The 17,464-nt window shown below is 41.7% G+C and overlaps 1 protein-coding gene across 3 annotated transcripts in view; it reads left to right on the top strand.

Moving 5' to 3' along the window:
* The window catches only part of HHAT (hedgehog acyltransferase), a 202,085-nt gene that overhangs the window by 152,056 nt on the left and 32,565 nt on the right, over nucleotides 1-17,464 (top strand). Inside the window, exon 13 of one of the 3 annotated variants that reach the window (XM_081000543.1) lies at nucleotides 12,577-14,399. The exons of 1 other annotated variant lie outside the window; for it this stretch is intronic. In XM_081000543.1, the coding sequence (XP_080856669.1) occupies nucleotides 12,577-12,662 (86 nt within the window). In that variant the 3' untranslated portion in view covers nucleotides 12,663-14,399. Of the gene's footprint in view, nucleotides 1-12,576; nucleotides 14,400-17,464 lie in introns of those variants that run through there. One more of the 3 variants, XM_081000544.1, reaches the window with a different exon arrangement.

Here is a 17,464-nt window from a genome sequence, read left to right as displayed (position 1 = left end):
GTGGAAAATTCCCCTGGCCCAGTTGTTGTAACAATTTCAAACTTCCTCTAGGGGGACACAGTAACAGTCAATGCTTGTTGCATTAAAAAATAACTCTTTTTAATCCCCCATTTCACAAAATAGGCAACAATTTCAATTTCAGTTAGTTTCCAGTTACTTTAAAATCAGGAGAAGCCAGCCAGAAACAATGTATCTCTCTTGCAGAGTTAGCTGTCAAAAAGTACTCTATTCACAAGCAGTGCATTTCACAATACGGCAATCTTATTGTCCATTGGCAGCCCGTTCCCAGGTTTTAAGCGGTGGATTTTTATTTCCTTTCCTCTCTTTTTGCAGGAAAATATAGTTCACACCTTTCCCCCCTCCTCTCCTGCAGCCAAGGGGGGAAATCGCTTGTTTTGATGTTAGGATTATAGTCCTTTTCAATTGACTTTCCCGGTCTTAGCTTACAACTTCTTTGCTTTAATCTATTTACAAGAAACGGAAGGCGGACTTCCTGTTTATGCCTCCCCGCTTCGGTGCCGAATTAAGTCTTTGTTTTCCTTTATTTCCAATTTTAACCTACTCACGGGTAGTTGTTTTTGTAGCCAGTTTTTGTCACAGGAAAAGTCAGCGCTCTCCGGTAACGGCTGTGCGGCTTCGCTCCAAAGAAGAAGCAGTTGACTCTCAGCACCGCGCCGCTCGCCCCGCTTCGCTCCGGAGCCCGTAATTGGGTTCCTTTACAAATTGGGGGGGCGCGAAAGGTGCCCGCCGAGTCCCACGGTCACAGGCTTCACCCGCCTGTGATTTTAGAAGGGTCCCCGCTTCGCCGTAGCGGTAAGACCCGATTCCCGCAGAGCTAAGTCCCTCAGAGTCAGAGGGAATCCGCCATTACCGATGGCGCCAACCCGGAAGGTCAAGCCATTTCCATTGTCTCCCGAGACAGACAGATGCCAGCCAAAAGCAAAAATTGCCATTGGGTTGTGGGATAGCTCCCATTAATAGAACTAGGCTGACAAAATCTACAACTTTAGCCCAATCTAACTTTTAGCAGCCAAAAAGCTTGTTGAGGCATGTGTATGGTAAACTAAATCACAATGACTTGTTTTTCAAATACGCCTTAGTGATATGCAAACACGTTATCTTCCTCTATACAGTGGTACCTCAGGTTACAGACGCTTCAGGTTACAGACTCCGCTAACCCAGAAATAGTGCTTCAGGTTAAGAACTTTGCTTCAGGATGAGAACAGAAATCGTGCTCCGGCGGCAAGGCGGCAGCAGGACACCCCATTAGCTAAAGTGGTGCTTCAGGTTAAGAACAGTTTCAGTTAAGAACGGACCTTCGGAACGAATTAAGTACATAACCCGAGGTACCACTGTACTTAATACTAAGATAGCAAAGCTGTAGAAAGTATGTAAGTGGCTGTCCTTGGATCTGTGAGCTTAGTAAATGAGAACAAATGAGAGAAGAAGGAGGGAGGGAGGGAGGGGGAGCCTTCAAACATCACAGAGAAGACAACCGCTTGACTCCACTGTAGTGGCAGCTGCCCCCTGCAGCACCAGAGACCACTTGGGAGACGACAGGTCTGAACATCCTGGCGTGTCTCGCCTGACATGCATTGTAATATGGCATATCAGAGACTGGAAACTAATTGTACCGGAGAGGGAAATGGGGAAAGAGGTTTGCTTCTTTAATGTCATGAAATGAATGCGCAATTCATATGAGCTCTGTCTTGTTCGTGTTGGGCAAGGTTTGGGATTTTTTAGTGGAAAACTCCATAGCTGCATAAACTGTGTTGAGGTTGCTTTTGCTATTAGTGCGCTGTCTTTTTTATTTTACTGGTTCCCCAACACTTTCAAAATTCTCAAAATTCAAAATATGCCTACTGGTGATCCCTGTTTAAACCATCTTCTGTGGTGCGGAAAGGAAACACAAGACCAGAAAACACAGTGGATTTAAGTAGCTACAGTTTGGGTTTAATTCCAGGCCAATGTGACTGGCAATGTTTTATCGCAGCCGACAGGTATCTCTTGTGCAAAGCATAGTTAGCACCCCATGTTCAAAGAAGAGGAGTGATTAGGCACGTGCCATTTTTATTTGCTTTAAAAGCACTGTACTCAGAAACACGCATTATCTTCTCAACATTGCATCGTTCTTTATTATTGCTATACTGAGTGTCAAAAAAATGAAGGGACTCAGAAGCAATCAACAAAGATAATGAATGTTTAGAAAAGAAATAGCATATGAGGAACGCTCAGCGGTAGCCTGCCCAAATCTTGAGCTGTGATAACAAAAGGGAAATGTCAGGGGTGGCCTAAGACATATTCTGTGTGGGGCAAAGGGCAAGATGGTGAGGAGGAAGATAATGATGAGTTACTGGATTGTTATCCTGCCCTTGCTTCTGAAGGAGACCAGGGCAGCAAACAACAAGACAATAATAACAATATTGAAGTAGTTCCTTGAGGGGAATGGGGGTCTCCTAATGTCAACACCCTTAAATAACAGTTCTCAAGATTCTTTGAAGCTGTGACTGTTTAATGTGGAATGATACTGCTTTAACTGTAGACTACAGATGGGAACTTACTGCGGGGGGAGAATGTGTGCAGTGTAAAGGTAAAGGACCCCTGACAGTTAAGTCCAGTCGCGTACGACTCTGGGGTTGCAGCGCTCATCTCGTTTTACTGGCTGAGGGAGCCGGCGTTTGTTTGCAGACAGTTTTTCCGGGTCATGTGGCCAGCATGACTAAGCCGCTTCTGGCGAAACCAGAGCAGCGCATGGAAACGCCGTTTACCTTCCCGCCGGAGCGGTACCTATTTATCTACTTGCGCTTTGACGTGCTTTCAAACTGCTAGGTTGGCAGGAGCTGGGACAGAGCAATGGGAGCTCACCCCGTCGCGAGGATTCGAACCACCGACCTTCCGATCGGCAAGCCCTAGACTCAGTGATTTAGACCACAGCACCAGAAGAATGTGTGCAGTAGCATACAGTTATTCCTGAGTGGTCTTTCCTCTTCCAGGAGGTATTTTGTTGCGCCAAAATAGCTCCTTAACCGCAAACCACTGTTTCCTTGACTTTCTGTTTCATTCAGAAAAGAACAGAAATCATACGGGCACTCAATAATTATTGCTTTATTCTCACAAGACAATAATGCATTCAAATGAAGCCTGGAGTTTATTTAGATGCAGGAAGAGTGAGAGGCAATTTCTGGCATAGTTGAGAAAATATATTTACTGAGGAGGTGGGCTTCCGGTAGAGTAAGATGTGATCATGCCTTTTCCCTACCTCAGCTCAGGCCTTACATCCTGCCTTAGCAAGAAAAAACACACACTTTAGGATGAAGTTTTATTGCTTTGGACATAACATCTCTGCTTCTCTAAATTTCCATAAAAATGAAGCTGTAGAGTCGCGTCTGTTGACTCTGTCGGAAAGGTTTTTAATTCTCATCCTTCTTTTCCTTGCTGATAGGCCAAATGAAAATACAGGGTCTTCAGCTTTATCATCAAGTTTGTTGTCTGAATGATAAGGGAAAGCTAAAGGAATAAGAAATGGAAATTCTTATTGATATTGAAATACTGATACACAGGTGTTGGTGCGGTCAGGATTCTGGGAAGAGGTATGGGAAATAGTTTTGACTAATGCATGTGTAGTCAATGAATGCTTTACATTCACCTCCAATTCGTGAAGGTCGGCTCTTGAACAAGTTTGATGCATATGTTTTGGGTTTGGGTTAATTTTACAAACCTGTTTCAAGGTTGACCTGTTCCAGCCTTGCCACATACTTGTTTAGAAATCATATCTACAGTATGTACTATTATAATTGTCCTATTCCGTTAGTCTGAGCAGGTATTGTGAATGTTCCTGTTCAGGGAATCTAGACATCCATGCCTACAGTATACTCCATTCCACCCCACCTCATTTTCTATCCCTCACTCCCCTCCAACAAATATTGAAGTTCCACCAAGCATACTGATACACTCTCCTTGTGAAACGATGTTGCCATTTTGGTTTCATAAGCGTCCACACGGTGAATGAATTCACTATTAGTACTTTAAAAGGTAAAGGGACCCCTGACAGGATGGTAACCAGTGGGGGGTGCAGGGGGGGGCGCACTGGGCGCAACATCTGGGGGTGGGGCGCGCTCGCACTCGCAGCTCTCTGCCCCTACCTGGCTCACTCGGGTTAGGGGGCGCAAATTACTTGCCTTGCCCCGGGTGCTGACAACCCACGCTACGCCACTGATGGTAACAAAAGTTATCTGTTAGTCTTTCTTCTGATAGAATCAGTTTGGGCCATTATGAGTGACCAGCTCTAGGGGGAAATAGATGTTGGCCTTATGTGCATGGGGAAATGTGCATTCACGCAAGGGCATTTTACGTATTTTCCTGAGGAGCGCCCCTGTACACCTGAGTTTAAAAAGCCACGTGAGATAGACTTAGGAAAGTTCTTTGGGTACTGCTTGTTTAAGTGTCTCTTTCTAATTTGAGAATAGAGGTGCCTCATAGGAAGCTATTTGTAGAAATAATAATAATAATAATAATTCATACTTATTAGCTGCTTCTGTACAAAAAAATGAAACTCAAAGCAACTTACAAAAAATTAACGTTGAAAACAAGTATAAAAAACATCCTAAAATACACAAATACAAAATACACAAACTCTACCCTGCTCTGCTAAAATTAAGATCTAAAGGCCTGGGAGACTTCCGGTGGAGCGCGGAACCTGCTGCAGGCGAGGGTTTTTTCTGCGGAGAGAGCCCTAGCTTTTTCGGCCGAATTTGGAGGTTTTTAGGGCGAAAAAAACCTCCTGCTAAGCCTCTGGAGGGTGTCTAGAGGTCTAGGTGCCCGGCAGTGCCTGGAAGCTGTTCGTCCGGTCGTCAGGTAGCCTTTGAATAAAGGTGAAGAGAGCGACAGAACGAGCAGTGGGTAATTGGGCAGCCATTATAGCGGCGAACCAGCGAAGCCCCGAGCCTGCAAGGATTAGCGCCCCGCTCTCGATATAAAGAAACTCGGATTCAGAACTTAGTTTTTATGACAACGTGAGAGGGGAAAAGATAAGGAAGTCTCCGAGTAAAAAGAGAAGAGTCCGAGTTCAGCGCCGGCTTGACTTCATTGAAAAAGACGTAGCGCTGCATGCAGAGCCGAAAGAGAAAGTAAGTTACCACTAGCGGCTACTGTTTCCGTCTCTCCCGTCTACTCAAGTTAAAAAGAAACTTTCTCCAAAAGATAAAGGAGAAAGGGAGAAAGCTAAGGGGGAGCAGAGAAGTGTTGTGATAAGAAGAGAAAACCCAGTCGACACTGTAACTGAGGTAACTGAAATATAAAGAGGACTATTGTTAAGATTTATGTGAAGAAGCTAAGGCATTAAGAAGATTTTCCAGCGCCATATTAAGCGGGGGTGGAGAGGAGATTCAGACGCCATATTAAGTGGTTCTAAAAGACGTATATAAAGAGAAGACAAAACACTTTGAAGTACTTTGGGTTGACGTTTTGGGGTTTTCCTCTTATTTACTAACTTTCTTCGTTACCTCTGTTTATAAGACACTGAAAGAGTGAAGAATATAAGGAGGGTAGATGAAAAAAACTAACTAAGAAACTTCCTCCTAAGTTTGAAAGGGGCTGACTCCCTCCTGTGGCGTAAACCAAATAATACACCCTAATCCTGGAAAACCTCAGTGGAGGCTTTTTAGGCTAAACGAAGTAAAGAAGATAACTGTTCCGGAGAGACCTCACCTCCTGTTGGACTAAACTCATTAATCTACTTAGTATGAACATATTTGGTTAAGGAACAATTAACATGAATATTGACAATTATACTCAAATTAACATTTAAATTTGGAGTACCTCTGAAGTTATAAGTGGAGTTCTCCCAAAATTTCTGTTATCTCTACCTGAACTATACTTGGATTTACAAATTTACAAATCGGGACTGTGTTTACCAAAGCGTTGGTTGGATTAGCCCGAATAGGGGCAAGAAGACTATAAACAGAATAACTATCAGAACCAACAGACAACTACTTTCCCTCGAAGTTTAGGGGGAAGGGATAACATTTAAACATATTAAGTGGAGGCAATTGTCTAAAGAAGTTGCGATTGGTAGTACCTTGGTTTCTGGTTATTTGTTGTCATTTGTTGTCATTCTATATAGGGTTGTACATACTACTTTTGGCGGTTAATTCAATATTATCTAATAGCAAGCATAAGAATATTTGTATAGGAAGGACAGGAAAGACAAGAAATACTCAGTGGAAATATACGATATTTTGAGATTTAAGATAATGTCGCATACGCAAAAAAAAGGGGCGGAGGGGGGAACCCCAACAGACAGGAGAGCCTCAAAACAAGAAACAGAATTTAGAACAGAAATACTGAGGATGTTTGCAGAAATAAAACAAAGTGAGAAAAACTTAGAGACAAAATTAGAACAGGTAGATAATAAAATTGGGAAAATGGACAAAAAGATTGAGGAGACAGTAAGTGAATTGAAAGGACAGATCAAGGAGGTCTCAAAAAGAGTGGATGAAGGATTAAAAAAGACTAAACAGGAAATGAAAGAAATGAAGCGGGAAGAAGAAAAAATGAGAAATGAGATAGCAGATTTAAATAAAATGCAGGAAGAAATAAAAGATTCTATTGCAATGAATGAACTAAAACAGAGAGAAGCTAATCTAAGATTGAGGCAAATTCCGGAAGTACAAAATGAAAATATAAAAGAAAGACTAATAAAGGAAATAGCGCAGTGGATGGAGTTGGCGGAAGAAGATGTGGCGAAGACAATACAAAATGTATACAGAATGAAAATTAAATCAAACAGGGTAAAGAAATTCCCAGGGGTCTGTTTAGTTACGTTTAAAGATAGAGAGATGAGAAACCTGATTTTGCAAAGGAATAGAGAGAAGAGATTATATATCGATGGAAACTACATAATTATATTTAAAGATATCCCAATAAGGCTGCTGAAACGAAGAGAACCTTACAAACCACTGGTGCAACTGCTTAAGAAAAATAGGATTGACTTCCGATGGGAATTTCCGGAAGGTGTCTCATTCTTTTACAAAGGAGTTAAAAGAAGATTGACAAGTCCCGAGGAAATAGGAAAGTTCACAAGAAGATATAAAGAGCTTCAACAGGGAGAGGAGGAGACTAAAGGAGCAGAAGGAGGACTAAGACTGAGGGAGGAACCAGAATTGGGAGAAGAAGAAGAACAGAACGGAGGAAAATTTGAGGAAGACGAAGAAGAGGAAGAAGGAGAAGAGACAGAAAGGATATAGGTTAAAATTTAAATTTGATCAGTGGTAAGGAAAATGACGCTAAAATTATGGAATTGGAACATTAATGGAATGAACGATAAGAAAAAACGGAATGGAATTGAACGTATTCTAAAAAAGAAGAACTTGGACATCATATGCCTTCAAGAAACACATGTGGCCAAGAAACACAGGAAAATTCTCATCAATAAGAGGTTAGGGAATGAATTTATATCTTCGGATAAAGAGAAAAAAAGAGGTGTAGTACTTTACATTAAAAATAAAATTGAATCCCACCAATTATTTAAGGATGAGGAAGGAAGAATAATAGCGGTTCGTATTAAATGGCAAGGTGAAATTTTGATAATAGTCGGGATTTACGCACCAAATGGAAACAAAACAGAATTTTTTAGATTATTGGAAGAGAAGCTATTCGAACACATGGATCAGAAAATCATAATAATGGGAGACATGAACGGGGTGGTTTCAACTGAAATGGACAGACTAAGAAAAACGAAGAACAAAGAAGGAAAGTTACCTAAGACATTCTTTATGATGACCAAGAATTGTAACTTAATAGATATTTGGAGACTTAGGCACCCTCTGGAGAAACAATTCACATATCACTCAGAACCGAACCAATCAATGTCAAGAATAGATCAAATATGGATATCAAATGAATTGACACCAAGAATCCAAAAAATTGAAATCCAGGCCAAAGTCATTTCTGATCATAACCCAATAGAAATGGAGATGAAGGGAGCTGAAGAACGAACCTTCAGATGGAGGTTGAACGATAACTTATGGGATGATCAAAAGTTCGTTGAAAAAATACGGAAGAAACTATTTGAATATTTTTTGGATAATTTAGATAAAGGGGTGAAAATAAGTGTGGTATGGGATGCAAGTAAGGCAGTAATGAGGGGCCTTTTTATTCAGCAAAGTGTGTGGAAAAGAAAAAACAAAGAAAAAAGGATAAAGGAGATTTTGAGACAGATTATGGACAATGAACAAAAATTGATTAAAAAACCGAACAATGAAAGGATAATGCAGGAAATAAAGTCCCTCCAAACTCAATTTGCTATGTTAATAAATAAAGAGGTTGAGTGGAATATCAAAAGGTTAAGACAGAAAAACTTTGAATTCGCCAATAAGTCAGGAAAATGGCTTGCTTGGCAAGTTAAAAGGAGGAACGAACAAAATACAATCAGCAAAATACAAATAAACGGAGAAGAAACAACTGACCCGAAAAGAATTAGAAAAGGATTCGTAGACTTCTATGAGCAACTATATAGGAATAAAGAAAGGAACATTAAAAAAAAAATAGAAAGATATTTAAAAGAAAAGACGGTGAGGAAGATTTCAATAGACCAAAAGGAACAGCTAAATGCCCCAATATGTAGAGAAGAGGTAGAAGAAGTGATAAAAGAATTGAAAAGAGGGAAAGCACCGGGCCCAGATGGGTTTACATCGAGCTACTATAAAGAAATGAAAGACACATTGATGACTCCGTTAATTGACGTGATGAATAACATCCTAAAGGAAAGAGATATCCCAGGCACATGGAAGGAGGCATTTATCACAATAATTCCAAAGCAAGATTCGGATTTAACCCAAGTTAAGAATTACAGACCCATCTCTTTACTAAATACGGATTATAAGATCTTTGCCGGAATCCTAGCCAAAAGACTAAAAAAGATACTAACAAAAATTATACACGAAGACCAAGCGGGTTTTTTACCGGGCAGGCAAATAAGAAATAACACAAGAAGTATAGTTAATTTAATTGAATATCTTTCCGATAGATGTGATAAACCAGCCAGCCTAATCTTCGTAGATGCGGAGAAAGCCTTCGATAATGTAGTCTGGGATTTCATGTTGAAAAATTTGGAAATTATGGAGGTGGGCCAAGAGTTTTTAAATGGTATAAAGGCAATTTATACAGAACAGAAAGCGAGACTGATAATTAATAATGTCATTACTGAAGATATAAAAATATCCAAAGGAACAAGACAGGGATGTCCGCTTTCGCCGTTGCTCTTTATTGTGGTTTTGGAAGTCTTACTAAGTGCAATAAGACAAAATAAACAAATTAAAGGGGTAACATTAGGTTCAAATGAATACAAAGTTAAAGCCTACGCAGATGATGTGGTCTTAACAGTGGAAGAACCTATAGAGAGTATAAGGGAGATTTTGGAAGAGATGGAGAAATTTGGGAAGTTAGCAGGATTTAAATTGAATAAGAGTAAGACAAAAATGATTGTTAAAAACTTAGATCAGGATAAGATTGAATTAATACAGCAACGAACTGAAATTGAGGTTGTTAAAAAGGTTAAATATCTGGGACTTTGGCTTACTAACAAAAACATCGATTTATACCAAAATAATTATACCCCGGTTTGGAATGGAATTAAAAAAGATCTGGAGGTCTGGGCCAGGATGAAATTATCATTCTGGGGAAGAATATCCATGGTCAAAATGATGGTGCTCCCAAAGTTGTTATTTTTATTCCAAACGATACCCATATTAAAAGGTACAAAAAACTTTAAAGAATGGCAAAAGGTGATCTCTAGATATGTCTGGGAAGGAAAGAAGCCCAGAATTAAGTTTAAGTTATTAACAGATGTAACAGAAAGAGGGGGTTTCGCCCTACCAGACATGAGACTATATTACGAAGCAGCATGTTTGTGTTGGATAAAAGAATGGGTAAAGTTGGAGAACAAAGAATTACTAGATCTGGAAGGGCATAATAACAGATTTGGGTGGCATGCGTATCTATGGAGGGATAAAAAGAGAGTGCATAAGGAATTTTGTAGCCACATTTTTAAAGGTCCACTAATAGAGGTTTGGGACAGATATAAAAATATATTAGAACCGAGAACTCCACATTGGCTATCCCCGTTGGAGATAATAAGTGTAAAGAAAGTTAATATGAGAGAAAAGTGGGGAAAGTATGAAGAAATGGTTATTAATGAAGGAGGGAAGTGGAAAGTAAAATCATACGATCAGGTTAAAGTATTCACATATGACTGGCTGCACTATTTTCAGATAAATGAAATGTTTAAAAAAGAGGTGAAGGAAAGGGGTTACGAGGAAAAGGAATCGGCATTCCAAAAAGAGATAATAAACAACGAATATAAAAACCTGTCAAAAATGTATAAAATATTGTTAGAGTGGAATACGAAGGATGAGGAAGTAAAATCAGTGATGGTACAATGGGCAAGGGATTTCGGCTATAACATTCAACTGGAGGATTGGGAAAAGTTATGGAGAGTGAACATAAAATTTACGGCATGCACGTTACTGAGGGAAAATGTGATGAAGATGCTCTACAGGTGGTATATGACACCTGTAAAACTGGCTAAGATGTACAAGACAGATAACAAATGCTGGAAATGTAAACAAAAGGAAGGGACCTTCTATCATCAGTGGTGGGAGTGTAAGAAAGTTAAAAGCTTCTGGGATGAAATTTATAACGAAATGAAAAAGATGTTAAGTTATACTTTTGTAAAAAAGCCAGAAGCCTTTCTATTAGGTATTGTGGGAAAGGACATCAGAAGAAAGGACGGCAAACTCTTCCAGTATGCGGTAACGGCAGCCAGAATTGTGATAGCTCAGAAGTGGAAGCAGGAAGAAATCCCTACGGTAGCAGAGTGGAGAGTAAAACTGACAGAATACGCCGAGTTGGATAAATTAACAGGGAAAATCAGATATATTAAGGATCAAAAGTTTATTGAGGACTGGGGGAAATTTGCGGGTTATCTGGAGAATAAATGTTTTGTAAATACAACGCTAGTGGGATTTAAAGAGGCACTGTAAAGAACTAATAAGTATTGTTTAATAGAAATAATGTATGAAGGGAGGAACGAATGGCAATATGAAATATGGAATGTGTTTTAAAGATATAAACACGAATGAATGTCAAGGACGCTGAAGGAAGTTCAAAATGTATGAGATGTATTGAAATATGGATATAATGTATAAATAATGGGAAATCAATAAAATTTTAAAATGCAAAAAAAAAAAAAAAAAAAGATCTAAAGGCCTGGGTGAAAAATAATGTTTTTGCCTGGTGCCTAAAAACAGCTACTACTGAGGACAGCATTCCATAAATGGGGCCACCACTGAAAAAGGCCTGTTTCATGTCACTACAGGAGAAGTTATTTACATGAAAACAATTTCCATAATCAACCTTTACAAAGCATTGGATTCTAAAATAACTTGACATAATCAGACCTATGAACAGGGAGCTTGGTTTTAATATAGTCTTTCATTAAAATGGGAAGCAAGACAGGAAAGAGGAGATTCACACTGTTTTCCCCCTCTCTCCTCAGTATTTCAACTTCCTTGATTTCTTTCTTTTTTTCTTTTTTGTGCAGCTTGCATTGTAGATACCAGCTCAGCATGGAACAATCCATGCTCTGGTCATATTTAACTGGAGATAGGTAACAAACAGATTTCTCCACTGTCTGCCCAAATATCAGGCCCAATTTCTGAGTTCTTGTCAACGTGACGTTGAGGTCTCCCAGGGCACCGTATCTAGGGAGCTTCCTTGAAGATCACCAGCAACATCTCTGTCAGTTCTTTTGAACAACTGTCTGTTTGGGGGTTTACTGAGAAGCAGAAAATCAATGTTAGCTTTGGCTCTTTTTCTTTTGGAAAAAGTGAAGACAGCTAGCAAATTCAAAACAACCTCAAAAGTAATTTCCTCTTGGCTATGTTGATGATCTTTGCCTTGCAGTTTTCTAAACCAGGGTTATGCAAAAAAAAAAGAAAAAAAAGATCAAGATCTACTGGTAGATCTCTGGGCGATTTGCAGTAGATAAGCAAACTCATAATTGTTTAGAAGCAGCATTTTAAAAAAACCCATTTTTTTCTAAATTAAGAAAGACTGGGGGGAAATCAGGAGTAGATTTTTCTATAAAAGCACCAAGAGTTCAATTCTGATACTGAAAAATCCCTGGGCATAGCAACCTCCCAGTTCCTTAGGTGCCAGTTTGTATCCATGCCACTGTTTTCTATCTGTCTCTTGGGTTCTGGTAATAAACAGAGTAGATCCCTCAAGACTGAAATGTGTCCACTTCTTTCCTACTTCATTGAGCTGGTCTATTTGGGGGCATTGCTTCAAGCTGCTTGCCTTTTGACCTATAACCAGTCATGAGAAGGCTCTTCCTGCCACTGGCTCTGGCTTCAGCTACTATTAGTCCCTCTGCCTACCAGTCCCAATGGATACTCTAGTAACGAGAGGATATTGGGGAAGACACATAAGACTCACGGCTACACAGGGTTCAGATTAGGGTTGGGTGGCCGTGCATCTTGCTTGACAGTGGACAGTAATCTATTTCTCTATTTCAAGGCCTGTCCTGTGGAAGCAAGGTTTTAAACCCTAAGAAAGGGGAGAGAGCAGGGCTTTTGAAGCTGCCCATCAGCTTGCAGACTTAACATACAGAATAAGAGAACAAGAAGAACATACGTTTAGAGAAGATTGGAAAACGTTTGTTGAATATATGGGCGGAAATTGTGTACCCATGAAAACGTTGGCAGCATTAATTCAACAGTGTAAATAAGTTTTGATGGATGTAATAATGGAATACTGAATGGTTTAGTTTTCTTGTAAAAAATGCAGGCGTTTATGATATGCAAAATGAAGCATGGAAAGAGAAGAAGGGAAGTCATTGATATTTTAAGGATGTTTAAATGAGTATTCTTGATTGTAAAACAGAAAATTTAATAAAAAATTAGACAAAAAGAAGTTGCCCCTCAGCAGTTAGTACCTTGATTAGCAGGTGGTGAGGTGGATTGGGTTTCTATTTAAATTATAGTCCAGTTAAAAAGCAATTATATTATTTTGTATTCTTGACTTTAGAGATATGCTAGATATGTGGAACGCTTGGCACTTATGAATAAGACAAGGGGGAAACCCTCTTTGAATAATACTTCAGCTGCCTGGGATAATCTGCTCATGTATATTTATGGGAAAGGTCCATAGCTCAGGGGTAGAGCATCTGCTTTGCATGCAGGAGGTCCCAGGTTCAATCCCTGGCAACTCTAGGTAGGGAACCCTGCCTGACACCTTGGAGAGCCACTGCCAGTCAGTGTAGACAACACTGAACCAGATAGACCAATGATTCTGTTTAAGTGTATGTTTTATATTTGCATTTTCATATCAATTAGCATATGCCAATTTTACACAGATCTGTGGCCATTTTCATTATCTGTTTGGGCAGTGTGTGAGTGACCCCGAGAGATTAGAGCAGGGGTTCCCAAACATGTGATTCACAGACCACCAGTGCTCCCCAAGCTGGTGGACCACAGCTTTTCTGCAAAAATGCAATTAAAGATAATGCAGCACCTAGCACAGCACATTACATTTGCTACCACGGGCTGAAAAATCACTGAGTGGTTCACCAAGACCCTCAACAGTTTTCAACCATGGAGGGTGGAGTTTGAGAACACTTGATTTCAAAAGTGATGGTGATCATGAAAGTAAATGTTGGCGCCTGAGGATGTCTTTATCTCTGGAACCCAAATTTCCACCGTCCTCTTTCTCTAGATTTCTGTCCTCCCAAGCCTAAAATTGATGCACAGCTACCTTCTCTTGCCCCCTAGACAGAGGTTGGAACTGAAATGGGTTGGGAGGGGGCACCGGAGAAGGTTGAAAGCTGAAATATTTTTCATCGTCTCTGTTTTTGCTTTGGATTTTGCATGGCCAGATTAAGATCCTAGGCCTGGATGGATTTCCAGTGCCCCGGACAGGGATTTAGTTCAGTGATTCAACTGTCTTATTGTAACCTGTGGCAGATGACATTTTGAGTCCATTCATGGGACGCGCGAGAGCTTGTTGCTTATTCTTCCCATGCTGTCCAGAGGAGATTAAAAGCTTGCCTCTTCTTGATGAGTCACGGTAAGATGAAGGGGGTTTTTTGGTGCTGATTTTAATGTCCTTTGTAAATTAAAATCCATAGGGAGGAACGGGGGCTTTGATGTTTATTATGCCATTGGAAATCCCACCAGCTGAAGACCAGAACATTATGCCACACCACTTCAGGAACATGTGTGCCAGTGCTTTGACTCACGACTAAGTAAACATAGCCAGGCACTGCACATCTGGGTATGCTTGAGCTCTGGTGGCTTATTGCTTTATTCATTGGTTTATTTTGCATACATAAATATTCATGCAGCGCTGGCTGTTGTGAATTGGCACAGTGCTGTATTTAAGCACACAGCTGGTAGCCGTAGACAACAGAGAGCAATAGGCCGCTAGGTGAGTGGACTAGCAGAGGAGGAGTGGAGCACTCTGTCCAGCATCAACAGCAAGCCAAAAGAGGAAAATGTCCTCTTCTGCCGCATCCAGCGTGGGAATGCAGGGTGCTTTCTGAACCTCTGTTTTCGGATGGGATTCAGTCACACACCAGCAAATTCAGGTTATGCCGTTATAGTTGGTTGGGAGGTGGTGCAACAAACCCACTTCTCCAAAATGTTGGCCTTTCTGAGATAAGGAAAGTGACCAGGAGCTACATTGTAAAGTGTGGGATAACACTTGATTGGACATCATCTAACCTCCCCACAAGCAAACCAAAGAATCATAGAGGGACCCCAAGGGTCTTGTTGTCCAACCCCCTGCAGTGCAGGAACCATGATGAAGTCGCTGGAGTGGGCTTCTGGAGAAAGGGACAGAGGTCTCCATCTGTGCTGGTCCCGTGGGTTACCCAAAAGGCAAGTTCCAAGTCCAGTCCGTGGTCAAAGGTGCAACGTGGAGGCAGTCCATAGTAGCTGAAGTGCAGGGCAGGGTGTCGGGTGAAGTCAGGCACAGGCAAGCAAGCAGGGAGCCAGGGCAGGTCAGGAGCTCGGAACTAGGAACCAACAATGTTGCTCCCGCAACTTGGGACTGGGGCTGGCCGGCTTTTATCTGCCCCAAGGCATAGGGGAGCCCCGATCCTCAGGTGACTTGCCTCTCCTGGCCTGGAGGCGAGCACTCCTCCTGTGGGAACTTAGTTCCCTCCGCCTCTCTGCCCTTAGCCTTTGCAGCTCAGAAGAGGCTGGAGGGTTACCAGACCCAGAGGCAACCTCAGCTTCCTCTGTCGGGGCTGAGAGTGGAGCACCTGCAGGCAATGGGTCCTCCATCGCCTCAGGAGCCACAGCAGACTCAGCTGGTGCCTGCACCTGAGGATCCAGCACAGGTGAGGACCCTTCAGGCTCATGCCCCAGCCCTGGCTCAGCTGGTTCTGGAGGCGGGGAATCCTGTGCAGGCTGGGATCCCTCAGGTTCAGCATCTGAGTCTGAATCCCAGGCCATCACACCATCCATCCTAGGACAGCCCACAGCAAGGACTAGTAGCTTTTGCCAGCTTATTTCCCTCTCAAATTTGCAAATCTGAAAGTAATGTGAAGGTGGAGTTGTTGCTCAAGAGGAAGTACTGTATTATTTATGGCTACCTGTTGCTTTTTTAAGACCAAGTCCTGCTTCCCCTTTTCTTCCCCTTTGATCTCTTCTGTAGCTTGTATATCCTGTAGCCTTTGCTGCCATATTTGTTGGGCAGGTGGGTCTGCCACATTACAAAATGAGAACTGAGCGAGTGCTTGCTGCTGTTCCCTCTGCTTGCCAGTTTGAATATTCTCATTTACTGGCAACCTCTTGAGAAGTGTCCTCTCTAGACACAGGAGGTGTATGCCCAGAAGCTAGTTTCTAATAATACAGCAAAACATGTTGCTCTCCTTTATATACTCCTGTGCTGTTTGTGAGGGTGGATTCTGCTGGCAGTGCAGAACACACTTAAGTCATGGTATGGGGACCTTTTTAGTGGGAGCAATTGTCAGATAAGGTGTCCCTCCCCCCACTTTAATTACACAAATTGAAGAGAGGGAAGTGGAACCATTTTTACCACTTAATCCTGCAAATACACACATGAGTTTTGCCTGCTGGCTTCTGTATGAAATTCCTGCTGTCCCTCATTAATTCAAGGCCAGACATCCCTATTAGACTGGAGAATGTTAGGGAACATCACAGTTTAGTAAATGCAAGCAAGGCCAAATTTAAATAAATCACGGGTAATTACAAAAGCTTCAAGAAATGTGATGTGCTGGGGAACAAAATGGTAATATTTCTCTTTCTCTCTTCCCTGGTTTTAAATAAGATTAGTGTTGGGCGGCCAGGTGCTGGAACGATGGCCTTGGAAAATGCTCAGAGCCTCTGCTAAAAAGGCTTTCTGTTTTCTAAATCACCTTCGTTTGAAGTACGCAATTATTTTCAAAATTAAAATTAGCATTGAAATATCATCTCGGGTGGGATAGGAAACTGATCACAGTTTGGACACATTAAGCCCAAATGTGTGGAAAGAGGGGGAAAGGCTAAAGATGAGCTAAATTGGTAATTCTCTCTCATAAAATGACTCCCTTGACAGTACAGGTCCCTGGAAATGAGGGGGGAAGGGGGACTGAAGCCCCTCCTGTTAGTATGGGAGGCAGAGGGTCAGCCCCACCCTCCAAAATGATCAAACAAACAAACAAAACTAGCATTGTAGTTGGGGCTGATTTTATTGTTCCATAAGTAATCCATAATGTTTACTTCGGCCAAGTTGTTTGTTAGATTTCTTGTATTTATTATTTGCCCGCTCATTAGGTAAAGGTAAAGGGACCCCTGACCATTAGGTCCAGTCGTGGCTGACTTTGGGGTTGCGGCGCTCATCTCGCTTTATTGGCCGAGGAAGCCGGCGTACAGCTTCCGGGTCATGTGGCCAGCATGACTAAGCCGCTTCTGGCAAACCAGAGCAGCGCACGGAAACGCTGTTTACCTTCCTGACGGAGCAGTACCTATTTATCTACTTGCACTTTTACATCCTTTCAAACTGCTAGATTGGTAGGAGCAGGGACTGAGCAATGGGAGCTCACCCCATCGCGGGAATTCAAACCACTGACCTTCTGATCGGCAAGTTCTAGGATAAAAGGTGCTTGGCAAGTAGGCAGCATTCGTCTCCTCCTTTAGCAAGTAGTTGGTGGGGCAGAGGAACTTACCCCAACTCCTGGTAGACGTGCTACTGCTCCTTACCTGAAAGGTGAGGGGCAATGAGGCCGTGAGTTTGGTGCAGTGCGAATGCAGCAGCAGAGTCAATCTGACACCCCTACCGGTACAATTGCACTGCACTGCCGCCTTGCCCTTCTCCCTCCTGGTCAGCATCAGCAAGATCAGGGAAGAGCTTCCACCCCACCATTTCTGCAGTCTCTCACTATGCCTAGTAAGCAGAAGGC

Source organism: Podarcis pityusensis (assembly GCF_964106645.2).
Source record: "Podarcis pityusensis genome assembly, chromosome: 3".
Lineage (NCBI taxonomy): Eukaryota > Metazoa > Chordata > Lepidosauria > Squamata > Lacertidae > Podarcis > Podarcis pityusensis.
Note: the sequence above shows the minus strand (reverse complement) of the source record. Positions and strands in the feature narration are given on the sequence as shown.